Source organism: Uranotaenia lowii, chromosome 2 (assembly GCF_029784155.1).
Source record: "Uranotaenia lowii strain MFRU-FL chromosome 2, ASM2978415v1, whole genome shotgun sequence".
Taxonomy (NCBI): Eukaryota; Metazoa; Arthropoda; class Insecta; order Diptera; family Culicidae; genus Uranotaenia; species Uranotaenia lowii.
Genome location: NC_073692.1, coordinates 116,457,989 through 116,484,721, shown reverse-complemented (window position 1 = coordinate 116,484,721; position 26,733 = coordinate 116,457,989). Strand labels below are relative to the sequence as shown.

The window sequence follows — 26,733 nt, the reverse complement described above, 5'->3', positions numbered from 1 at the left end:
ATTTGGGATCACAACTTTAAAATGCGATTTCTGGCCTTTAGAAGCGTTTTTCGGCGATTCTGAGCTTAATTTGGGATCACAACTTTAAAATGCGATTTCTGGCCTTTATAAGCGTTTTTCGGCGATTCTAAGCTTAATTTGGGATCACAACTTGAAAATGCGATTTCTGGCCTTTAGAAGCGTTTTTCGGCCATTTTGAGCCTTATTTGGAATCACAACTTTAAAATGCGATTTCTGGCCTTTAGAAGCGTTTTTCGGCGATTCTGAGCTTAATTTGGGATCACAACTTTAAAATGCGATTTCTGGCCTTTAGAAGCGTTTTTCGGCCATTCTGAGCTTAATTTGGGATCACAACTTTAAAATGCGATTTCTGGCCATAAGCCGTTTTTCGGCGATTCTAAGCTTAATTTGGGATCACAACTTTAGAATGCGATTTCTGGCCTTTAGAAGCGTTTTTCGGCGATTCTAAGCTTAATTTGGGATCACAACTTTAAAATGCGATTTCTGGCCTTTAGAAGCGTTTTTCGGCGATTCTAAGCTTAATTTGGGATCACAACTTTAAAATGCGATTTCTGGCCTTTAGAAGCGTTTTTCGGCCATTCTGAGCTTAATTTGGGATCACAACTTTAAAATGCGATTTCTGGCCTTTAGAAGCGTTTTTCGGCGATTCTGAGCTTAATTTGGGATCACAACTTTAAAATGCGATTTCTGGCCTTTAGAAGCATTTTTCGGCCATTCTGAGCTTAATTTGGGATCACAACTTTAAAATGCGATTTCTGGCCTTTAGAAGCGTTTTTCGGCCATTCTGAGCTTAATTTGGGATCACAACTTTAAAATGCGATTTCTGGCCTTTAGAAGCGTTTTTCGGCGATTCTGAGCTTAATTTGGGATCACAACTTTAAAATGCGATTTCTGGCCTTTAGAAGCGTTTTTCGGCGATTCTAAGCTTAATTTGGGATCACAACTTTAGAATGCGATTTCTGGCCTTTAGAAGCGTTTTTCGGCGATTCTAAGCTTAATTTGGGATCACAACTTTAAAATGCGATTTCTGGCCTTTAGAAGCGTTTTTCGGCGATTCTAAGCTTAATTTGGGATCACAACTTTAAAATGCGATTTCTGGCCTTTAGAAGCGTTTTTCGGCCATTCTGAGCTTAATTTGGGATCACAACTTTAAAATGCGATTTCTGGCCTTTAGAAGCGTTTTTCGGCGATTCTGAGCTTAATTTGGGATCACAACTTTAAAATGCGATTTCTGGCCTTTAGAAGCGTTTTTCGGCGATTCTGAGCTTAATTTGGGATCACAACTTTAAAATGCGATTTCTGGCCTTTAGAAGCGTTTTTCGGCCATTCTGAGCTTAATTTGGGATCACAACTTTAAAATGCGATTTCTGGCCTTTAGAAGCGTTTTTCGGCGATTCTAAGCTTAATTTGGGATCACAACTTTAAAATGCGATTTCTGGCCTTTAGAAGCGGGCGATTCTGAGCTTAATTTGGCATCACCACTTTAAAATGCAATTTCTGGCCTTTATAAGCGTTTTTCGGCGATTCTAAGCTTAATTTGGGATCACAACTTGAAAATGCAATTTCTGGCCTTTAGAAGCGTTTTTCGGCCATTTTGAGCCTTATTTGGAATCACAACTTTAAAATGCGATTTCTGGCCTTTAGAAGCGTTTTTCGGCGATTCTAAGCTTAATTTGGGATCACAACTTTAAAATGCGATTTCTGGCCTTTAGAAGCGTTTTTCGGCCATTCTAAGCTTAATTTGGGATCACAACTTTAAAATGCGATTTCTGGCCTTTAGAAGCGTTTTTCGGCGATTCTGAGCTTAATTTGGGATCACAACTTTAAAATGCGATTTCTGGCCTTTAGAAGCGTTTTTCGGCGATTCTGAGCTTAATTTGGGATCACAACTTTAAAATGCGATTTCTGGCCTTTAGAAGCGTTTTTCGGCCATTCTGAGCTTAATTTGGGATCACAACTTTAAAATGCGATTTCTGGCCTTTAGAAGCGTTTTTCGGCCATTCTAAGCTTAATTTGGGATCACAACTTTAGAATGCGATTTCTGGCCTTTAGAAGCGTTTTTCGGCCATTCTAAGCTTAATTTGGGATCACAACTTTAAAATGCAATTTCTGGCCTTTATAAGCGTTTTTCGGCGATTCTAAGCTTAATTTGGGATCACAACTTGAAAATGCAATTTCTGGCCTTTAGAAGCGTTTTTCGGCCATTTTGAGCCTCATTTGGAATCACAACTTTAAAATGCGATTTCTGGCCTTTAGAAGCGTTTTTCGGCGATTTTAAGCTTAATTTGGGATCACAACTTTAAAATGCGATTTCTGGCCTTTAGAAGCGTTTTTCGGCCATTCTAAGCTTAATTTGGGATCACAACTTTAGAATGCGATTTCTGGCCTTTGGAAGCGTTTTTCGGCCATTCTGAGCTTAATTTGGGATCACAACTTTAAAATGCAATTTCTGGCCTTTAGAAGCGTTTTTCGGCGATTCTAAGCTTAATTTGGGATCACAACTTTAAAATGCAATTTCTGGCCTTTAGAAGCGTTTTTCGGCCATTTTGAGCCTTATTTGGAATCACAACTTTAAAATGCGATTTCTGGCCTTTAGAAGCGTTTTTCGGCGATTTTAAGCTTAATTTGGGATCACAACTTTAAAATGCGATTTCTGGCCTTTAGAAGCGTTTTTCGGCCATTTTGAGCCTTATTTGGAATCACAACTTTAAAATGCGATTTCTGGCCTTTAGAAGCGTTTTTCGGCCATTTTGAGCCTTATTTGGAATCACAACTTTAAAATGTGATTTCTGGCCTTTATAAGCGTTTTTCGGCCATTCTAAGCTTAATTTGGGATCACAACTTTAGAATGCGATTTCTGGCCTTTAGAAGCGTTTTTCGGCCATTCTAAGCTTAATTTGGGATCACAACTTTAAAATGCAATTTCTGGCCTTTATAAGCGTTTTTCGGCGATTCTAAGCTTAATTTGGGATCACAACTTTAAAATGCAATTTCTGGCCTTTAGAAGCGTTTTTCGGCCATTTTGAGCCTCATTTGGAATCACAACTTTAAAATGCGATTTCTGGCCTTTAGAAGCGTTTTTCGGCGATTTTAAGCTTAATTTGGGATCACAACTTTAAAATGCGATTTCTGGCCTTTAGAAGCGTTTTTCGGCCATTCTAAGCTTAATTCGGGATCACAACTTTAGAATGCGATTTCTGGCCTTTGGAAGCGTTTTTCGGCCATTCTGAGCTTAATTTGGGATCACAACTTTAAAATGCAATTTCTGGCCTTTATAAGCGTTTTTCGGCGATTCTAAGCTTAATTTGGGATCACAACTTTAAAATGCAATTTCTGGCCTTTAGAAGCGTTTTTCGGCCATTTTGAGCCTTATTTGGAATCACAACTTTAAAATGCGATTTCTGGCCTTTAGAAGCGTTTTTCGGTTATTTTGAGCCTTATTTGGAATCACAACTTTAAAATGCGATTTCTGGCCTTTAGAAGCGTTTTTCGGCGATTTTAAGCTTAATTTGGGATCACAACTTTAAAATGCAATTTCTGGCCTTTATAAGCGTTTTTCGGCCATTCTAAGCTTAATTTGGGATCACAACTTTAGATTGCGATTTCTGGCCTTTGGAAGCGTTTTTCGGCCATTCTGAGCTTAATTTGGGATCACAACTTTAGAATGCGATTTCTGGCCTTTAGAAGCGTTTTTCGGCCATTCTAAGCTTAATTTGGGATCACAACTTTAAAATGCAATTTCTGGCCTTTATAAGCGTTTTTCGGCGATTCTAAGCTTAATTTGGGATCACAACTTTAAAATGCGATTTCTGGCCTTTAGAAGCGTTTTTCGGCGATTCTGAGCTTAATTTGGGATCACAACTTTAAAATGCAATTTCTGGCCTTTATAAGCGTTTTTCGGCGATTCTAAGCTTAATTTGGGATCACAACTTGAAAATGCAATTTCTGGCCTTTAGAAGCGTTTTTCGGCCATTTTGAGCCTTATTTGGGATCACAACTTTAAAATGCGATTTCTGGCCTTTAGAAGCGTTTTTCGGCGATTCTGAGCTTAATTTGGGATCACAACTTTAAAATGCGATTTCTGGCCTTTAGAAGCGTTTTTCGGCCATTCTGAGCTTAATTTGGGATCACAACTTTAAAATGCGATTTCTGGCCTTTAGAAGCGTTTTTCGGCCATTCTGAGCTTAATTTGGGATCACAACTTTAAAATGCGATTTCTGGCCATTAGAAGCGTTTTTCGGCGATTCTAAGCTTAATTTAGGATCACAACTTTAGAATGCGATTTCTGGCCTTTAGAAGCGTTTTTCGGCCATTCTGAGCTTAATTTGGGATCACAACTTTAAAATGCGATTTCTGGCCTTTAGAAGCGTTTTTCGGCGATTCTGAGCTTAATTTGGGATCACAACTTTAAAATGCGATTTCTGGCCTTTAGAAGCGTTTTTCGGCGATTCTAAGCTTAATTTGGGATCACAACTTTAGAATGCGATTTCTGGCCTTTAGAAGCGTTTTTCGGCGATTCTAAGCTTAATTTGGGATCACAACTTTAAAATGCGATTTCTGGCCTTTAGAAGCGTTTTTCGGCGATTCTAAGCTTAATTTGGGATCACAACTTTAAAATGCGATTTCTGGCCTTTAGAAGCGTTTTTCGGCCATTCTGAGCTTAATTTGGGATCACAACTTTAAAATGCGATTTCTGGCCTTTAGAAGCGTTTTTCGGCGATTCTGAGCTTAATTTGGGATCACAACTTTAAAATGCGATTTCTGGCCTTTAGAAGCGTTTTTCGGCGATTCTGAGCTTAATTTGGGATCACAACTTTAAAATGCGATTTCTGGCCTTTAGAAGCGTTTTTCGGCCATTCTGAGCTTAATTTGGGATCACAACTTTAAAATGCGATTTCTGGCCTTTAGAAGCGTTTTTCGGCGATTCTAAGCTTAATTTGGGATCACAACTTTAAAATGCGATTTCTGGCCTTTAGAAGCGTTTTTCAGCGATTCTGAGCTTAATTTGGGATCACAACTTTAAAATGCGATTTCTGGCCTTTAGAAGCGTTTTTCGGCCATTCTGAGCTTAATTTGGGATCACAACTTTAAAATGCGATTTCTGGCCTTTAGAAGCGTTTTTCGGCCATTCTGAGCTTAATTTGGGATCACAACTTTAAAATGCGATTTCTGGCCTTTAGAAGCGTTTTTCGGCCATTCTGAGCTTTATTTGGGACTTTAAAATGCGATTTCTGGCCTTTAGCAGCGTTTTTCAGCGATTCTGAGCTAAATTTGGGATCACAACTTTAAAATGCGATTTCTGGCCTTTAGAAGCGTTTTTCAGCGATTCTGAGCTTAATTTGGGATCACAACTTTAAAATGCGATTTCTGGCCTTTAGAAGCGTTTTTCGGCCATTCTGAGCTTAATTTGGGATCACAACTTTAAAATGCGATTTCTGGCCTTTAGAAGCGTTTTTCGGCCATTCTGAGCTTTATTTGGGATCACAACTTTAAAATGCGATTTCTGGCCTTTAGAAGCGTTTTTCGGCCATTCTGAGCTTAATTTGGGATCACAACTTTAAAATGCGATTTCTGGCCTTTAGAAGCGTTTTTCGGCGATTCTGAGTTTAATTTGGGATCACAACTTTAAAATGCGATTTCTGGCCTTTAGAAGCGTTTTTCGGCCATTCTGGGATTTGGGCGTTTTTCGGCGATTCTGAGTTTAATTTGGGATCACAACTTTAAAATGCGATTTCTGGCCTTTAGAAGCGCTTTTCGGCCATTCTGAGCTTTATTTGGGATCACAACTTTAAAATGCGATTTCTGGCCTTTAGAAGCGTTTTTCGGCCATTCTGAGCTTTATTTGGGATCACAACTTTAAAATGCGATTTCTGGCCTTTAGAAGCGTTTTTCGGCCATTTTGAGCTTTATTTGGGATCACAACTTTAAAATGCGATTTCTGGCCTTTAGAAGCGTTTTTCGGCCATTCTGAGCTTAATTTGGGATCACAACTTTAAAATGCGATTTCTGGCCTTTAGAAGCGTTTTTCGGCCATTCTGAGCTTAATTTGGGATCACAACTTTAAAATGCGATTTCTGGCCTTCAGAAGCGTTTTTCGGCGATTCTAAGCTTAATTTGGGATCACAACTTTAAAATGCGATTTCTGGCCTTTAGAAGCGTTTTTCGGCGATTCTGAGCTTAATTTGGGATCACAACTTTAAAATGCAATTTCTGGCCTTTATAAGCGTTTTTCGGCGATTCTAAGCTTAATTTGGGATCAAACTTGAAAATGCAATTTCTGGCCTTTAGAAGCGTTTTTCGGCGATTCTAAGCTTAATTTGGGATCACAACTTTAAAATGCGATTTCTGGCCTTTAGAAGCGTTTTTCGGCCATTCTGAGCTTAATTTGGGATCACAACTTTAAAATGCGAATTCTGGCCTTTAGAAGCGTTTTTCAGCGTTTCTGAGCTTAATTTGGGATCACAACTTTAAAATGCGATTTCTGGCCTTTAGAAGCGTTTTTCGGCGATTCTAAGCTTAATTTGGGATCACAACTTTAAAATGCGATTTCTGGCCTTTAGAAGCGTTTTTCGGCGATTCTAAGCTTAATTTGGGATCACAACTTTAAAATGCGATTTCTGGCCTTTATAAGCGTTTTTCGGCCATTCTAAGCTTAATTTGGGATCACAACTTTAGAATGCGATTTCTGGATTTAGAAGCGTTTTTCGGCCATTCTAAGCTTAATTTGGGATCACAACTTTAGAATGCGATTTCTGGCCTTTAGAAGCGTTTTTCGGCGATTCTAAGCTTAATTTGGGATCACAACTTTAAAATGCGATTTCTGACCTTTAGAAGCGTTTTTCGGCGATTCTAAGCTTAATTTGGGATCACAACTTTAGAATGCGATTTCTGGCCTTTAGAAGCGTTTTTCGGCGATTCTGAGCTTAATTTGGGATCACAACTTTAAAATGCGATTTCTGGCCTTTAGAAGCGTTTTTCAGCGATTCTGAGCTAAATTTGGGATCACAACTTTAAAATGCGATTTCTGGCCTTTAGAAGCGTTTTTCGGCCATTCTGAGCTTTATTTGGGATCACAACTTTAAAATGCGATTTCTGGCCTTTAGAAGCGTTTTTCAGCGATTCTGAGCTTAATTTGGGATCACAACTTTAAAATGCGATTTCTGGCCTTTAGAAGCGTTTTTCGGCCATTCTGAGCTTAATTTGGGATCACAACTTTAAAATGCGATTTCTGGCCTTTAGAAGCGTTTTTCGGCGATTCTGAGCTTAATTTGGGATCACAACTTTAGAAAGCGATTTCTGGCCTTTAGAAGCGTTTTTCGGCGATTCTAAGCTTAATTTGGGATCACAACTTTAAAATGCGATTTCTGGCCTTTAGAAGCGTTTTTCGGCGATTCTAAGCTTAATTTGGGATCACAACTTTAGAATGCGATTTCTGGCCTTTAGAAGCGTTTTTCGGCGATTCTAAGCTTAATTTGGGATCACAACTTTAAAATGCAATTTCTGGCCTTTATAAGCGTTTTTCGGCGATTCTAAGCTTAATTTGGGATCACAACTTTAAAATACGATTTCTGGCCTTTAGAAGCGTTTTCGGCGATTCTGAGCTTAATTTGGGATCACAACTTTAAAATGCAATTTCTGGCCTTTATAAGCGTTTTTCGGCGATTCTAAGCTTAATTTGGGATCACAACTTGAAAATGCAATTTCTGGCCTTTAGAAGCGTTTTTCAGCCATTTTGAGCCTTATTTGGAATCACAACTTTAAAATGCGATTTCTGGCCTTTAGAAGCGTTTTTCGGCGATTCTGAGCTTAATTTGGGATCACAACTTTAGAATGCGATTTCTGGCCTTTAGAAGCGTTTTTCGGCCATTCTGAGCTTAATTTGGGATCACAACTTTAAAATGCGATTTCTGGCCTTAAGAAGCGTTTTTTGGCCATTCTGAGCTTAATTTGGGATCACAACTTTAAAATGCGATTTCTGGCCTTTAGAAGCGTTTTTCGGCGATTCTAAGCTTAATTTGGGATCACAACTTTAAAATGCGATTTCTGGCCTTTAGAAGCGTTTTTCGGCCATTCTGAGCTTAATTTGGGATCACAACTTTAAAATGCGAATTCTGGCCTTTAGAAGCGTTTTTCAGCGATTCTGAGCTTAATTTGGGATCACAACTTTAAAATGCGATTTCTGGCCTTTAGAAGCGTTTTTCGGCGATTCTAAGCTTAATTTGGGATCACAACTTTAAAATGCGATTTCTGGCCTTTATAAGCGTTTTTCGGCGATTCTAAGCTTAATTTGGGATCACAACTTTAAAATGCGATTTCTGGCCTTTATAAGCGTTTTTCGGCCATTCTAAGCTTAATTTGGGATCACAACTTTAGAATGCGATTTCTGGCCTTTAGAAGCGTTTTTCGGCCATTCTAAGCTTAATTTGGGATCACAACTTTAAAATGCGATTTCTGGCCTTTAGAAGCGTTTTTCGGCGATTCTGAGCTTAATTTGGGATCACAACTTTAAAATGCGATTTCTGGCCTTTAGAAGCGTTTTTCGGCGATTCTAAGCTTAATTTGGGATCACAACTTTAAAATGCGATTTCTGGCCTTTAGAAGCGTTTTTCGGCGATTCTGAGCTTAATTTGGGATCACAACTTTAAAATGCGATTTCTGGCCTTTAGAAGCGTTTTTCGGCGATTCTAAGCTTAATTTGTGTTCACAACTTTAGAATGCGATTTCTGGCCTTTAGAAGCGTTTTTCGGCCATTCTGAGCTTAATTTGGGATCACAACTTTAAAATGCGATTTCTGGCCTTTATAAGCGTTTTCCGGCGATTCTAAGCTTAATTTGAGATCACAACTTTAAAATGCGATTTCTGGCCTTTAGAAGCGTTTTTCGGCCGTTCTGAGCTTAATTTGGGATCACAACTTTAAAATGCGATTTCTGGCCTTTAGAAGCGTTTTTCGGCCATTCTGAGCTTTATTTGGGATCACAACTTTAAAATGCGATTTCTGGCCTTTAGAAGCGTTTTTCGGCCATTCTGAGCTTAATTTGGGATCACAACTTTAAAATGCGATTTCTGGCCTTTAGAAGCGTTTTTCGGCCATTCTGAGCTTAATTTGGGATCACAACTTTAAAATGCGATTTCTGGCCTTTAGAAGCGTTTTTCGGCCATTCTGAGCTTTATTTGGGATCACAACTTTAAAATGCGATTTCTGGCCTTTAGAAGCGTTTTTCAGCGATTCTGAGCTAAATTTGGGATCACAACTTTAAAATGCGATTTCTGGCCTTTAGAAGCGTTTTTCAGCGATTCTGGGCTTAATTTGGGATCACAACTTTAAAATGCGATTTCTGGCCTTTAGAAGCGTTTTTCAGCGATTCTGAGCTTAATTTGGGATCACAACTTTAAAATGCGATTTCTGGCCTTTAGAAGCGTTTTTCAGCGATTCTGGGCTTAATTTGGGATCACAACTTTAAAATGCGATTTCTGGCTGGCCTTTAGAAGCGTTTTTCAGCGATTCTGAGCTTAATTTGGGATCACAACTTTAAAATGCGATTTCTGGCCTTTAGAAGCGTTTTTCGGCCATTCTGAGCTTAATTTGGGATCACAACTTTAAAATGCGATTTCTGGCCTTTAGAAGCGTTTTTCGGCCATTCTGAGCTTAATTTGGGATCACAACTTTAAAATGCGATTTCTGGCCTTTAGAAGCGTTTTTCGGCCATTCTGAGCTTTATTTGGGATCACAACTTTAAAATGCGATTTCTGGCCTTTAGAAGCGTTTTTCAGCGATTCTGAGCTAAATTTGGGATCACAACTTTAAAATGCGATTTCTGGCCTTTAGAAGCGTTTTTCAGCGATTCTGAGCTTAATTTGGGATCACAACTTTAAAATGCGATAGCGTTTTTCGGCCATTCTGAGCTTAATTTGGGATCACAACTTTAAAATGCGATTTCTGGCCTTTAGAAGCGTTTTTCGGCCATTCTGAGCTTTATTTGGGATCACAACTTTAAAATGCGATTTCTGGCCTTTAGAAGCGTTTTTCGGCCATTCTGAGCTTTATTTGGGATCACAACTTTAAAATGCGATTTCTGGCCTTTAGAAGCGTTTTTCGGCCATTCTGAGCTTAATTTGGGATCACAACTTTAAAATGCGATTTCTGGCCTTTAGAAGCGTTTTTCGGCCATTCTGAGCTTAATTTGGGATCACAACTTTAAAATGCGATTTCTGGCCTTTAGAAGCGTTTTTCAGCGATTCTGAGCTTAATTTGGGATCACAACTTTAAAATGCGATTTCTGGCCTTTAGAAGCGTTTTTCAGCGATTCTGAGCTTAATTTGGGATCACAACTTTAAAATGCGATTTCTGGCCTTTAGAAGCGTTTTTCGGCCATTCTGAGCTTTATTTGGGATCACAACTTTAAAATGCGATTTCTGGCCTTTAGAAGCGTTTTTCGGCCATTCTGAGCTTAATTTGGGATCACAACTTTAAAATGCGATTTCTGGCCTTTAGAAGCGTTTTTCGGCCATTCTGAGCTTAATTTGGGATCACAACTTTAAAATGCGATTTCTGGCCTTTAGAAGCGTTTTTCAGCGATTCTGAGCTTAATTTGGGATCACAACTTTAAAATGCGATAGCGTTTTTCGGCCATTCTGAGCTTAATTTGGGATCACAACTTTAAAATGCGATTTCTGGCCTTTAGAAGCGTTTTTCGGCCATTCTGAGCTTTATTTGGGATCACAACTTTAAAATGCGATTTCTGGCCTTTAGAAGCGTTTTTCGGCCATTCTGAGCTTTATTTGGGATCACAACTTTAAAATGCGTTTTCTGGCCTTTAGAAGCGTCTTCGGCCATTTTGAGCTTTATTTGGGATCACAACTTTAAAATGCGATTTCTGGCCTTTAGAAGCGTTTTTCGGCCATTCTGAGCTTAATTTGGGACACAACTTTAAAATGCGATTTCTGGCCTTTAGAAGCGTTTTTCAGCGATTCTGAGCTTAATTTGGGATCACAACTTTAAAATGCGATTTCTGGCCTTTAGAAGCGTTTTTCGGCCATTCTGAGCTTTATTTGGGATCACAACTTTAAAATGCGATTTCTGGCCTTTAGAAGCGTTTTTCGGCCATTCTGAGCTTAATTTGGGATCACAACTTTAAAATGCGATTTCTGGCCTTTAGAAGCGTTTTTCGGCCATTCTGAGCTTAATTTGGGATCACAACTTTAAAATGCGATTTCTGGCCTTTAGAAGCGTTTTTCAGCGATTCTGAGCTTAATTTGGGATCACAACTTTAAAATGCGATAGCGTTTTTCGGCCATTCTGAGCTTAATTTGGGATCACAACTTTAAAATGCGATTTCTGGCCTTTAGAAGCGTTTTTCGGCCATTCTGAGCTTTATTTGGGATCACAACTTTAAAATGCGTTTTCTGGCCTTTAGAAGCGTCTTCGGCCATTTTGAGCTTTATTTGGGATCACAACTTTAAAATGCGATTTCTGGCCTTTAGAAGCGTTTTTCGGCCATTCTGAGCTTAATTTGGGATCACAACTTTAAAATGCGATTTCTGGCCTTTAGAAGCGTTTTTCGGCCATTCTGAGCTTAATTTGGGATCACAACTTTAAAATGCGATTTCTGGCCTTTAGAAGCGTTTTTCGGCCATTCTGAGCTTAATTTGGGATCACAACTTTAAAATGCGATTTCTGGCCTTTAGAAGCGTTTTTCGGCCATTCTGAGCTTAATTTGGGATCACAACTTTAAAATGCGATTTCTGGCCTTTAGAAGCGTTTTTCGGCCATTCTGAGCTTAATTTGGGATCACAACTTTAAAATGCGATTTCTGGCCTTTAGAAGCGTTTTTCGGCCATTCTGAGCTTAATTTGGGATCACAACTTTAAAATGCGATTTCTGGCCTTTAGAAGCGTTTTTCGGCCATTCTGAGCTTAATTTGGGATCACAACTTTAAAATGCGATTTCTGGCCTTTAGAAGCGTTTTTCGGCCATTCTGAGCTTAATTTGGGATCACAACTTTAAAATGCGATTTCTGGCCTTTAGAAGCGTTTTTCGGCCATTCTGAGCTTAATTTGGGATCACAACTTTAAAATGCGATTTCTGGCCTTTAGAAGCGTTTTTCGGCCATTCTGAGCTTTATTTGGGATCACAACTTTAAAATGCGATTTCTGGCCTTTAGAAGCGTTTTTCAGCGATTCTGAGCTAAATTTGGGATCACAACTTTAAAATGCGATTTCTGGCCTTTAGAAGCGTTTTTCAGCGATTCTGAGCTTAATTTGGGATCACAACTTTAAAATGCGATTTCTGGCCTTTAGAAGCGTTTTTCGGCCATTCTGAGCTTAATTTGGGATCACAACTTTAAAATGCGATTTCTGGCCTTTAGAAGCGTTTTTCAGCGATTCTGAGCTTAATTTGGGATCACAACTTTAAAATGCGATTTCTGGCCTTTAGAAGCGTTTTTCGGCCATTCTGAGCTTTTTCGGCCATTCGGGGATTTGGGCGTTTTTCGGCGATTCTGAGTTTAATTTGGGATCACAACTTTAAAATGCGATTTCTGGCCTTTAGAAGCGTTTTTCGGCGATTCTGAGCTTAATTTGGGATCACAACTTTAAAATGCGATTTCTGGCCTTTAGAAGCGTTTTTCGGCCATTCTGAGCTTAATTTGGGATCACAACTTTAAAATGCGATTTCTGGCCTTTAGAAGCGTTTTTCAGCGATTCTGAGCTTAATTTGGGATCACAACTTTAAAATGCGATTTCTGGCCTTTAGAAGCGTTTTTCGGCCATTCTGAGCTTTATTTGGGATCACAACTTTAAAATGCGATTTCTGGCCTTTAGAAGCGTTTTTCGGCCATTCTGAGCTTTATTTGGGATCACAACTTTAAAATGCGATTTCTGGCCTTTAGAAGCGTTTTTCGGCGATTCTGAGTTTAATTTGGGATCACAACTTTAAAATGCGATTTCTGGCCTTTAGAAGCGTTTTTCGGCCATTCTGGGATTTGGGCGTTTTTCGGCGATTCTGAGTTTAATTTGGGATAACAACTTTAAAATGCGATTTCTGGCCTTAAGAAGCGTTTTTCGACCATTCTGAGCTTTATTTGGGATCACAACTTTAAAATGCGATTTCTGGCCTTTAGAAGCGTTTTTCAGCGATTCTGAGCTAAATTTGGGATCACAACTTTAAAATGCGATTTCTGGCCTTTAGAAGCGTTTTTCAGCGATTCTGAGCTTAATTTGGGATCACAACTTTAAAATGCGATTTCTGGCCTTTAGAAGCGTTTTTCGGCCATTCTGAGCTTAATTTGGGATCACAACTTTAAAATGCGATTTCTGGCCTTTAGAAGCGTTTTTCAGCGATTCTGAGCTTAATTTGGGATCACAACTTTAAAATGCGATTTCTGGCCTTTAGAAGCGTTTTTCGGCCATTCTGAGCTTAATTTGGGATCACAACTTTAAAATGCGATTTCTGGCCTATAGAAGCGTTTTTCAGCGATTCTGAGCTAAATTTGGGATCACAACTTTAAAATGCGATTTCTGGCCTTTAGAAGCGTTTTTCGGCCATTCTGAGCTTTATTTGGGATCACAACTTTAAAATGCGATTTCTGGCCTTTAGAAGCGTTTTTCAGCGATTCTGAGCTTAATTTGGGATCACAACTTTAAAATGCGATTTCTGGCCTTTAGAAGCTTTTTTCGGCCATTCTGAGCTTTATTTGGGATCACAACTTTAAAATGCAATTTCTGGCCTTTAGAAGCGTTTTTCGGCCATTCTGAGCTTAATTTGGGATCACAACTTTAAAATGCGATTTCTGGCCTTTAGAAGCGTTTTTCGGCCATTCTGAGCTTAATTTGGGTTCACAACTTTAAAATGCGATTTCTGGCCTTTAGAAGCGTTTTTCGGCCATTCTGAGCTTAATTTGGGATCACAACTTTAAAATGCGATTTCTGGCCTTTAGAAGCGTTTTTCGGCCATTCTGAGCTTAATTTGGGATCACAACTTTAAAATGCGATTTCTGGCCTTTAGAAGCGTTTTTCGGCGATTCTGAGTTTAATTTGGGATCACAACTTTAAAATGCGATTTCTGGCCTTTAGAAGCGTTTTTCGGCCATTCTGGGATTTGGGCGTTTTTCGGCGATTCTGAGTTTAATTTGGGATCACAACTTTAAAATGCGATTTCTGGCCTTTAGAAGCGTTTTTCGGCCATTCTGAGCTTTATTTGGGATCACAACTTTAAAATGCGATTTCTGGCCTTTAGAAGCGTTTTTCGGCCATTCTGAGCTTTATTTGGGATCACAACTTTAAAATGCGATTTCTGGCCTTTAGAAGCGTTTTTCGGCCATTTTGAGCTTTATTTGGGATCACAACTTTAAAATACGATTTCTGGCCTTTAGAAGCGTTTTTCGGGCATTCTGAGCTTAATTTGGGATCACAACTTTAAAATGCGATTTCTGGCCTTTAGAAGCGTTTTTCGGCCATTCTGAGCTTAATTTGGGATCACAACTTTAAAATGCGATTTCTGGCCTTTAGAAGCGTTTTTCGGCCATTCTGAGCTTAATTTGGGATCACAACTTTAAAATGCGATTTCTGGCCTTTAGAAGCGTTTTTCGGCCATTCTGAGCTTTATTTGGGATGACAACTTTAAAATGCGATTTCTGGCCTTTAGAAGCGTTTTTCAGCGATTCTGAGCTAAATTTGGGATCACAACTTTAAAATGCGATTTCTGGCCTTTAGAAGCGTTTTTCGGCCATTCTGAGCTTTATTTGGGATCACAACTTTAAAATGCGATTTCTGGCCTTTAGAAGCGTTTTTCGGGCATTCTGAGCTTAATTTGGGATCACAACTTTAAAATGCGATTTCTGGCCTTTAGAAGCGTTTTTCGGCCATTCTGAGCTTAATTTGGGATCACAACTTTAAAATGCAATTTCTGGCCTTTAGAAGCGTTTTTCGGCCATTCTGAGCTTAATTTGGGATCACAACTTTAAAATGCGATTTCTGGCCTTTAGAAGCGTTTTTCGGCGATTCTGAGTTTAATTTGGGATCACAACTTTAAAATGCGATTTCTGGCCTTTAGAAGCGTTTTTCGGCCATTCTGGGATTTGGGCGTTTTTCGGCGATTCTGAGTTTAATTTGGGATCACAACTTTAAAATGCGATTTCTGGCCTTTAGAAGCGTTTTTCGGCCATTCTGGGATTTGGGCGTTTTTCGGCGATTCTGAGTTTAATTTGGGATCACAACTTTAAAATGCGATTTCTGGCCTTTAGAAGCGTTTTTCGGCCATTTTGAGCTTTATTTGGGATCACAACTTTAAAATACGATTTCTGGCCTTTAGAAGCGTTTTTCGGCCATTCTGAGCTTTATTTGGGATCACAACTTTAAAATGCGATTTCTGGCCTTTAGAAGCGTTTTTCGGCCATTCTGAGCTTAATTTGGGATCACAACTTTAAAATGCGATTTCTGGCCTTTAGAAGCGTTTTTCGGCGATTCTAAGCTTAATTTGGGATCACAACTTTAAAATACGATTTCTGGCCTTTAGAAGCGTTTTTCGGCGATTCTGAGCTTAATTTGGGATCACAACTTTAAAATGCAATTTCTGGCCTTTATAAGCGTTTTTCGGCGATTCTAAGCTTAATTTGGGATCAAACTTGAAAATGCGATTTCTGGCCTTTAGAAGCGTTTTTCGGCGATTCTAAGCTTAATTTGGGATCACAACTTTAAAATGCGATTTCTGGCCTTTAGAAGCGTTTTTCGGCGATTCTAAGCTTAATTTGGGATCACAACTTTAAAATGCTATTTCTGGCCTTTAGAAGCGTTTTTCAGCGATTCTGAGCTTAATTTGGGATCACAACTTTAAAATGCGATTTCTGGCCTTTAGAAGCGTTTTTCGGCGATTCTGAGCTTAATTTGGGATCACAACTTTAAAATGCGATTTCTGGCCTTTAGAAGCGTTTTTCAGCGATTCTGAGCTTAATTTGGGATCACAACTTTAAAATGCGATTTCTGGCCTTTAGAAGCGTTTTTCGGCCATTCTGAGCTTAATTTGGGATCACAACTTTAAAATGCGATTTCTGGCCTTTAGAAGCGTTTTTCGGCGATTCTAAGCTTAATTTGGGATCACAACTTTAAAATGCGATTTCTGGCCTTAAGAAGCGTTTTTCGGCCATTCTGAGCTTAATTTGGGATCACAACTTTAAAATGCGATTTCTGGCCTTTAGAAGCGTTTTTCGGCCATTCTGAGCTTTATTTGGGATCACAACTTTAAAATGCGATTTCTGGCCTTTAGAAGCGTTTTTCGGCCATTCTGAGCTTAATTTGGGATCACAACTTTAAAATGCGATTTCTGGCCTTTAGAAGCGTTTTTCGGCCATTCTGAGCTTAATTTGGGATCACAACTTTAAAATGCGATTTCTGGCCTTTAGAAGCGTTTTTCGGCCATTCTGAGCTTAATTTGGGATCACAACTTTAAAATGCGATTTCTGGCCTTTAGAAGCGTTTTTCGGCCATTCTGAGCTTAATTTGGGATCACAACTTTAAAATGCGATTTCTGGCCTTTAGAAGCGTTTTTCGGCCATTCTGAGCTTAATTTGGGATCACAACTTTAAAATGCGATTTCTGGCCTTTAGAAGCGTTTTTCGGCCATTCTGAGCTTAATTTGGGATCACAACTTTAAAATGCGATTTCTGGCCTTTAGAAGCGTTTTTCGGCCATTCTGAGCTTAATTTGGGATCACAACTTTAAAATGCGATTTCTGGCCTTTAGAAGCGTTTTTCGGCCATTCTGAGCTTAATTTGGGATCACAACTTTAAAATGCGATTTCTGGCCTTTAGAAGCGTTTTTCGGCCATTCTGAGCTTAATTTGGGATCACAACTTTAAAATGCGATTTCTGGCCTTTAGAAGCGTTTTTCGGCCATTCTGAGCTTAATTTGGGATCACAACTTTAAAATGCGATTTCTGGCCTTTAGAAGCGTTTTTCGGCCATTCTGAGCTTAATTTGGGATCACAACTTTAAAATGCGATTTCTGGCCTTTAGAAGCGTTTTTCGGCCATTCTGAGCTTAATTTGGGATCACAACTTTAAAATGCGATTTCTGGCCTTTAGAAGCGTTTTTCGGCCATTCTGAGCTTAATTTGGGATCACAACTTTAAAATGCGATTTCTGGCCTTTAGAAGCGTTTTTCGGCCATTCTGAGCTTAATTTGGGATCACAACTTTAAAATGCGATTTCTGGCCTTTAGAAGCGTTTTTCGGCCATTCTGAGCTTAATTTGGGATCACAACTTTAAAATGCGATTTCTGGCCTTTAGAAGCGTTTTTCAGCGATTCTGAGCTTAATTTGGGATCACAACTTTAAAATGCGATTTCTGGCCTTTAGAAGCGTTTTTCGGCCATTCTGAGCTTAATTTGGGATCACAACTTTAAAATGCGATTTCTGGCCTTTAGAAGCGTTTTTCGGCCATTCTGAGCTTTTATATAAACGAACACAAACACATACAGGATCTCAATGAAACATGATGTTTCCTCGAAGAGATTCCTTTTTTCTTAACTCTAAGCGTACATCTTTCGAGGATATGATGGCTAGCATCTTACAAATGCTAAAACCACCAACCCACCGAAAGTGTACTATGTATGCCGTGATCGGGATTCGATCTCACACCCCCTGGCTTAGAAGACTTGAAGACTGTCCACTACGCCACGGGCGGCGGCAAAGCTTAATTTGGGATCACAACTTTAAAATGCGATTTCTGGCCTTTAGAAGCGTTTTTCGGCCATTCTGAGCTTAATTTGGGATCACAACTTTAAAATGCGATTTCTGGCCTTTAGAAGCGTTTTTCAGCGATTCTGAGCTTAATTTGGGATCACAACTTTAAAATGCGATTTCTGGCCTTTAGAAGCGTTTTTCGGCCATTCTGAGCTTAATTTGGGATCACAACTTTAAAATGCGATTTCTGGCCTTTAGAAGCGTTTTTCGGCCATTCTGAGCTTAATTTGGGATCACAACTTTAAAATGCGATTTCTGGCCTTTAGAAGCGTTTTTCGGCCATTCTGAGCTTAATTTGGGATCACAACTTTAAAATGCGATTTCTGGCCTTTAGAAGCGTTTTTCGGCCATTCTGAGCTTAATTTGGGATCACAACTTTAAAATGCGATTTCTGGCCTTTAGAAGCGTTTTTCGGCCATTCTGAGCTTAATTTGGGATCACAACTTTAAAATGCGATTTCTGGCCTTTAGAAGCGTTTTTCGGCCATTCTGAGCTTAATTTGGGATCACAACTTTAAAATGCGATTTCTGGCCTTTAGAAGCGTTTTTCAGCGATTCTGAGCTTAATTTGGGATCACAACTTTAAAATGCGATTTCTGGCCTTTAGAAGCGTTTTTCGGCCAATCTGAGCTTGATTTGGGATCACAACTTTAAAATGCGATTTCTGGCCTTTAGAAGCGTTTTTCGGCCATTCTGAGCTTAATTTGGGATCACAACTTTAAAATGCGATTTCTGGCCTTTAGAAGCGTTTTTCAGCGATTCTGAGCTTAATTTGGGATCACAACTTTAAAATGCGATTTCTGGCCTTTAGAAGCGTTTTTCAGCGATTCTGAGCTTAATTTGGGATCACAACTTTAAAATGCGATTTCTGGCCTTTAGAAGCGTTTTTCAGCGATTCTGAGCTTAATTTGGGATCACAACTTTAAAATGCGATTTCTGGCCTTTAGAAGCGTTTTTCGGCCATTCTGAGCTTAATTTGGGATCACAACTTTAAAATGCGATTTCTGGCCTTTAGAAGCGTTTTTCAGCGATTCTGAGCTTAATTTGGGATCACAACTTTAAAATGCGATTTCTGGCCTTTAGAAGCGTTTTTCGGCCATTCTGAGCTTAATTTGGGATCACAACTTTAAAATGCGATTTCTGGCCTTTAGAAGCGTTTTTCAGCGATTCTGAGCTTAATTTGGGATCACAACTTTAAAATGCGATTTCTGGCCTTTAGAAGCGTTTTTCGGCCATTCTGAGCTGAATTTGGGATCACAACTTTAAAATGCGATTTCTGGCCTTTAGAAGCGTTTTTCAGCGATTCTGAGCTTAATTTGGGATCACAACTTTAAAATGCGATTTCTGGCCTTTAGAAGCGTTTTTCGGCCATTCTGAGCTTAATTTGGGATCACAACTTTAAAATGCGATTTCTGGCCTTTAGAAGCGTTTTTCAGCGATTCTGAGTGTTGCGAAGGCAACCAGAAAAACAATTTCCGTTTTCGTAACGCGATTTATTATCGGTTAAAAAAAATCCTGGTGGATACAATTTAAACGTTAGTTTTTTATAATAATAGAAAAGCCTTTAGAAGGACTTACGTTTGTGGGTTTAGTGGTCGCTTCAATGCTATTTTACCCAGAATAAGAGCTGATTTCCACTTTTGAGTGGCCTATAATTTCAAATTATTTCAAGGATTAATTTAATGTTTCTTTTTTTACAGGTGTATTATTACCTCGATTGGCTCAAGTGGTCACTGGATTAAGTCCAGATTGCACCGGTCGCATTCAATGCGTGGATGTAGGAACGATTCTAACCTAGAATAAATATACGGTTCTATCATCCCGTCTCACAGTACAATAATTATACCTACAGTGGTTCACAAATCCCTGGCGAGTTCAACTCGTATAGTTTAACCACTTAAGAGAATCTTATTAAATCTTACTTCAAAACAAACTGGCTAAGAAACTTTATCAAAAACCACGTTGGTAGCTATCGCAAAAGTATTCGTCTTTCTTCTCTGATCCCAAACTTCTATTCACGCACGTCATCAACGAAGTGAAGCTTACAGGTGCATCTAGTTGGATTTGTTGAGTTGTGTTGGTTCGCAAGGTGAATTGTCGCACAAGGTATGTACGCGACACTCCCCCGCAGTGGGTGGACCCTGGTCCACGTCATTACCGTTTGCACCGACGTCCAACACCGCTAACTTTACCGCTGGTCTCGTCAGGATCCCACCTACAGTTTGTACAACCGCTGAACGAATTTGCCCATCAGTCGATGGGTTGGTTGCGATGATGCGCCCTTTAGGCCAGCAGTTCCTAGGTGAATTTGGATCAGCTACTACAACGATGTCACCAATCTTCAAAGGATCGGTAGATGTAATCCATTTTGTTCTACGGGTTATCTCCGGAAGATATTCTGCTACAAAACGTTTCCAGAAGGAGTTGGCTATAATTTGAGAAGTCATCCAAGCCTTACGAACAGCCATTCCGGTGTCGTCGTTTAGTATTAACGGTTTGCATCCAGAAGAAGAGCTTTGAAGAAAACTGTTTGGTGTCAGCGCCGGGGAGGCTTCGTCATCAACTGGCACGTAAGTCAGCGGCCTCGAATTGAGAATATTCTCAATTTCTATAAGTGCGTTTCGCAATATTTCATCACTTGGAAGACGTTGCTTTGGAAGGACGTTTGCCAACACCCTCTTCACAGTCTGGATCAGCCGTTCCCAGCTTCCGCCCATATGGGGAGAGGCCGGAGGATTGAATGACCATTTTGTGTCTGCAGAAGTGAACGCAATAATCATCTGTTCCTGATTTACATTTGCATATGCCTGTTTCAGCTCCTTGCTAGCACCTACGAAATTAGTGCCACAGTCGCTTATTATTTCTATTGGAGTGCCACGTCTAGCAATAATATTCCGAATGGCCATGATACACACACTAAGATTGCATTTATCTCGCTCGGGACCATGAATCTCCGTGTCACGGGAAAACTGCTCAATTTAAACGAAGTTCGAAAGGGAACTCGCCCGAATCTCAGGACGCTTCATCTCTCCTGAAATACGAAACAAACTTGCTACGAGAGCACAGAAACTTAACGTGTCCCCGTGACTGCCAGACAGTGATCTCCTGAATCACGGGAGATCCAATTCTTGTCAAATTTTCTGTCTCTTGCTCTCCTGCATGAAAAAACGACAGGTTTTTATCTCTCTTTTCCACATGTACATGAAAATTAAAACCGCCAAACGTTTAAACTCGTCACTTTTTGCGGTTACCGTACGTGTGTTGTTAAAGATTAGAAGTTTTTATTTTGTTTGAGTTCATACTGTTGACAGAAAATTTTGTTGTGGCCTGCTTAGAACGGCTCTTCATCCGGTGAACTTTCCACCTTTAGAATCGCAGAACTGCTTGGAGAAACTCTACGGCTGGTGCGGTATTCTTTCGCCCCGTTTTGGGAGCTTTGGTCGATCCATTAGGTACCTGACTTGGACATGGACCCGAAGCGCAAGAATTTCAATTCAATGGGTCGTAAGGCGCATCGGTAAGTTTCATTGCCATTCAGCGTTTGGGCAATTAAAATAATGGAAATATTTTCTTTTTTACTTACAGAAAAATTGTGTGTGTGTGTGTGTGTGTGTTATGATTGTGAAGAATCGTGAAACGTGTAAAACAGGTGAAATGTACAAAAGAAGAAAAAGTTACTTGAAATAAACTGAACTTGTTTTAACAACAACTGTGTTTCATTTTTCAAACATTGCATAGAAATTTATTGAAAAAAAATCAAACCAGGGGAAAGGGTAGCAGAATTCACTACAAATCACAGAAGGAAACACTTTCGAGCTCACAGGAAAATTCCAAAAGTTCCTGCAAGTCACAGGGGAAAACCCTTTCGAACATTCAGGCGAATTTGACAGTTGTTTTCCTGAGCTGTTTTGTTGCCCTGAAATCGTCCTGTAATTTCAGCTGTTGAAAATACAGGACGAAATCGTCCCGACCACAGGAGAAAAAATTAAGTGTGCATGAAGCGGTATTAAGTGTGTGGGCAACCTCGATATGTACACCACGAGTCGTCAGGCATGTTGCCAAAACGCCCCATCGTTTTTCTACACGTCGTCCAACAGAGACTTCCATTGGACCGAAATAGTCAACCCCCATGTAAGAAAATGGCCGGGTATACGCGGCAAGGCGAGTTGAAGGAAGGTCGGCCATACGAGGCGGTTTTGGTTTCGCAGATTGGTTTTTGCAAAATTGGCAATACTGTCTAACATGATAATAGGCTGATCGAATTTTAGGAATATAGAACTTAGTTCGTATTTCATTTATAACTGCTTGGTGCATTTGATGATGGTATTTTTCGTGGATGCCAAGAATTATCAATAATGTAACGCGGTGTTTTCTAGGGAGTATAATTGGGTGCTTACCTGATTCATCCAAGAATTCACAGGCACTCAAACGACCGCGTACACGCATTATGCTGAACTCATCCAAATATGGTTCAATTTTGTATAATGAACTCGATTTCGGGATTTTGCCATCAACCTTCAGGATACCCCATTCGTCAGCAAAAACCTCGCGTTGTGCATTTTGAATCAAATAATTCGAGGCAACTTGCAGCTCTTCAGAGTTTACGGGTCCAATATAACATGTTTTTCGAATATTAGAAGGAAACCGTTGAATGTATGCTGTCATTCGTAGCAATTTACTCCAGTTTGAGTATCTAGTAGGCGGTATGATCCACTTGACATCACTACAGCTATGATGCAGTACACTGGGACGCAGTTCTTCATTCGTAGTTGCGAGTTCCGGCATGATTGGCCATTTTTCTTCAGGTAGCAGTAGATATCGTGGCCCACAGAACCATTGGCTGGAATCTTCAAGACTAGGAGCGCGCTTCCACTTTGTGGCCTCGTCCGCAACATTTAGCTTAGTGGGAACCCACTTCCACTCGGCAACATTTGTATCTTCTAGAAGTTCACTTACGCGATTAGCGACAAACATGGAATAACGCCGATGATCGGAATTCAGCCAGCATAAAACATCGCGAGCATCCGTCCAGAAGAATCTTCTTGAAATTTTATAGCTGTGACCTTTTTCGATGCTTTTTGCCAAGCGTGAACCTATGATAGCTGCTTGCAGTTCGGAACGGGGTATCGATAGAAATTTCAAAGGAGCGACACGACTTTTCGCTCCGATCAATGAGCACTCCACGTTGCCATTCTCTTCGAACCGAAAGTAGCTGACAGCAGCGAAACCGTTCTCGCTCGCATCCACAAATGTATGCAGTTGTATTCTATTGCTGGATCGTTCAGATGTTTGGAGCCGATAGCATCGGGGAATTTTTAACGTTTCGAGTGTTGGAAGAAATTGTAGCCAGGTTTTCCATTTTTCGTACTCTTTATCACCAATTGGATCGTTCCAATCAATGCCGGATCTCCAGACATCCTGAAGCAGGATTTTTAAAAACATTAAAAAGTGTGCGATTAGTCCTAAAGGATCATAAATGGACATTAGAGTACTAAGGAGTTCTCGTTTAGAAGGACGTTTGCCACCTTGTAGAATTTCAATGTTCCTCTTGGTAAAGATTTTGTACGAGAATACGTCTAATGTGGTTGACCACCACATTCCAAGGACCTTCTCCCCAGCGATATCAGTTGCAATATCCATGTTTTTTTCTGGAACCAGCTCAGCACCCAGGGACTCAAGAACGTAGGCAGAATTCGAAATCCAGTTCCGCATTTCGAACCCAGCTTCGGAGTGAATGAGATGCACTTGTTTCGCCAATTTTGTGGCTTCCTCTTCGGTTTCCACGGAAAAAAACATATCGTCGACGTAATGGCTACTTTTGATTACCGCTACTGCTTTGGGGTAAGTTGTTTGAAAACGATCAGCGTGTTTGTTCTTGACGAACTGAGCGCAACTGGGAGAGCATGTTGCTCCGAATGACATAACCTGCAGCATGTACGTGTCGGGGTAAGTCTGGTTGTTGTCATCGCACCAAAAAAACCTCTGACAATGTTGGTCGTCTTCATTCATGAGCACCTGGTGGAACATCTCGCGGATGTCACCTCCTACTGCCACCAGGTGCTCCCGAAACTTAAATAGAACTCCAGGCAATTCTGTTAATTGATCGGGACCTTTCATCAGAACGGAATTTAAAGAGGTTCCATTGGCTGCCGCTGCTGCATCCCAAACGATCCTTAACTTACCGGGTTTATTTGGATTGAACACCGGAAAAAATCGGTAAGTACCACACTCGGGCTCGGTGAGTTTCAATCTCAGCAGGACCCAATTTACGGGCGTATCCTTTTTCAACGTAGTCTTGCATTTTTACCTTCAGTGCGTCCGCAAGTTTAGTATCTCGTGCTATTCTGCGCTTCAAACAATCGTAACGCCTAAGCGCTATACCACGGCTGTCCGGCAAACGAACATCGTCGTACTTCCAGAGTAAACTCATTTGATAGCGTCCGTTTCGAAATGTCATTGAAGATTCCATCATTTCCAGGGCGCGTTCATCTTCTCTAGACATGGGCAACTTTTTCAGTTCAACTATTCCCAAATTTTCGAGGGAAAAGAAATTTTTTACCGCATTTTGTAAACCACCAAGTGAATCGTCGGTAGAACAATTATGGAAACTCGAATGAGATGCATAAAGTGCTGATGGTTTTGTTGAACTGGTTCTTCCAAAGACAGACCAGCCTAAACGCGTTTTCGATGCTACGGGTTCGCCTTCTACACCTTCTCTGCTATCCAAAACGTGACTCGCTCTTATGTTGTTCAAACCAATTAATAGCCCGGGTCGAACGTTTAGGTATGAGTCAACCGGCAGGCCGGATAGGTAGTGATGTTGCAAGACTAGCTGATTGAAGTCGAGTGACTGTGGAGGAAGTTTGAGCTGCTTAACTGTATGAACATCCGAAAGCCGAAGTAATTTTTGTTCATTCCGAATACCTGATATTTGAACTGACACTAGCCGTGATGCATCCTCATACCGACTGGTACCTGCGGTCCAATACAAACACAGTGGACTAGAAGGTCCTTCCAAACGTAATTCCTGAGCCAAATCTTCCTCAAGGAGTGTCAAAGACGAGCCATCGTCTAGAAAGGCATGCGTTCGAATTCGGGTTCCGTTGTTGTGTAGTGTTACAGGTACATAGCGGAACAAAACTTGATCTACGGAGCTACTGTGTTTATTAAGATGAACGTTGGTGAAATCTTTTCGAGAATCATCTGGAGTGGTCGTTGATTTCGGTACCATTGTTTGGTTGGAGCGATCGTTATGGAGCAGATAATGGTGTTTGCATGTGCATCCCTGTACACCGCATGGTGTGTTCCGTCGGCAAAATCCACTATGTTTTTTCAAGCATCGTCGACACAGGCTACCCTCTCGCACAGCGGTCCACCTGGAGGCCTTATCCATTTCTAGGAAAACTTGACACTTTTCTACTGACTGACACTCATCCGAACAGATTGTGCAGTAACTCGCGGGGGTTGGTTTCTTATGTTGATTCGGAATAGACTTTACATTTTGCTCTGGGGATGACTCACGGTGCGCGTGCAAATATCCGTCTTCTTTACGATGCCTTCTAGACTTATCGGGAACACCAATGGGAAGTGTGACCGTAACTGTGCTTGCTGCCTCTCCTAATTTATACAACCACTCATTGAAGTCATGCAAAGTAACCCGTTCCATATTTTGGCGATAAACCGCCCAAGTTAGTTTTATCATTGGGGGAAGACGGTCTACTAACTCTTGAAGCAGGGTTACGTTGTATAGATGGTCATCGAGCTTACAAGCTTTAACTGTGGCTACCAAATTCCGTACTTCAATGGCAAAATCTACTAAAGTTTGCAATTTTTCTGCCTTTGGCGCTGGCAAAACTTGGATTTTCTGGATCAACGTTCGCACGATTATTTCTGGACGACCGTACAGCATTTTCAACGTAGAAATTATGCTGTTTAAGTTCGACGGATGCATCAATTGACTGCGAACGGATTCCCTTGCTTTTCCTCCTAAGCAACGTTGTAGGCGTGTGAGATTTTCTTCGGACGTGTAACCACACATTCTTGTGGTATTCTCGAATGTAGCCAAGAACAATGGCCATTCCTCCGGATCACCGTTGAACGATGGCAGTTCTTTAGGGATGGCTTGGCGTGCTGCGACTTGACTACGGTTGAGGAGCAACGGGTCGAAGCTGTGGCGATGCGTTTCTGGAGGAGCGACATCGTATGGAGAAGAGTGGCGAGCTGGAGCCCCTGGATGTGAGATCGATATCTTTTTCGGGGGAGCACCGCCAGCCGCTTTCATAAGGATTTCAAATCGCTTTTGCAGGTACTTTTGTTCTAACCGCTGCTCTTCTTCGAGTAGCTGTAATTGTAGTTTGACCGCTTCCGAATTTCCCGACTGCTGGCTGGCTTTCGAATATATAGAAGAATCGTCATCTTCTTGCTCCACGTCAATCACTTCTTGAGTACTCGTACTCTGACTGGCACGCGCATTGCTGCTCGGTTTCAGCGTTGGATTTTCTCCGGTACAGGCTTGGCAGCTCCATGGGCGATTTTCGACATCCTGGGAAACACCTACGCAGTCAAAGTGATTCCAGCTTTTGCAATGATCGCATTGCACCATTCTGCTGTTATCGGCGGATTTACATACGGCGCAGTTGTGTTTCTTCGATTTATTCCTCTTTCCATTACCGGGTGCCATCTTGCTCTTTTCCGTGGTAATGGAAAGAGGAATAAATCGAAGAAACACAACCGCATAAAAAACTAACGTTTAAATTGTATCCACCAGGATTTTTTTAACCGATAATAAATCGCGTTACGAAAACGGAAATTGTTTTTCTGGTTGCCTTCGCAACATATTAAAAAAATCGTTTGTGGGTTTAGTGGTCGCTTCAATGCTATTTTACCCAGAATAAGAGCTGATTTCCACTTTTGAGTGGCCTATAATTTCAAATTATTTCAAGGATTAATTTAATGTTTCTTTTTTTACAGGTGTATTATT

General features: G+C 40.4%; 1 protein-coding gene across 1 annotated transcript; it reads right to left on the bottom strand.

Annotated features, from left to right (window-relative positions):
• Positions 1-19,807: 19,807 nt before the first annotated feature.
• LOC129741797 (uncharacterized) lies at positions 19,808-26,433 on the bottom strand. Its single transcript, XM_055733586.1, has 3 exons — positions 23,978-26,433; positions 22,151-23,925; positions 19,808-20,583 (listed from the first exon to the last, which is right to left on the bottom strand). The coding sequence occupies exons 1-3, from the start codon at positions 26,431-26,433 to the stop codon at positions 19,808-19,810; spliced, it is 5,007 nt and encodes a 1,668-aa protein (XP_055589561.1).
• Positions 26,434-26,733: the final 300 nt, after the last annotated feature.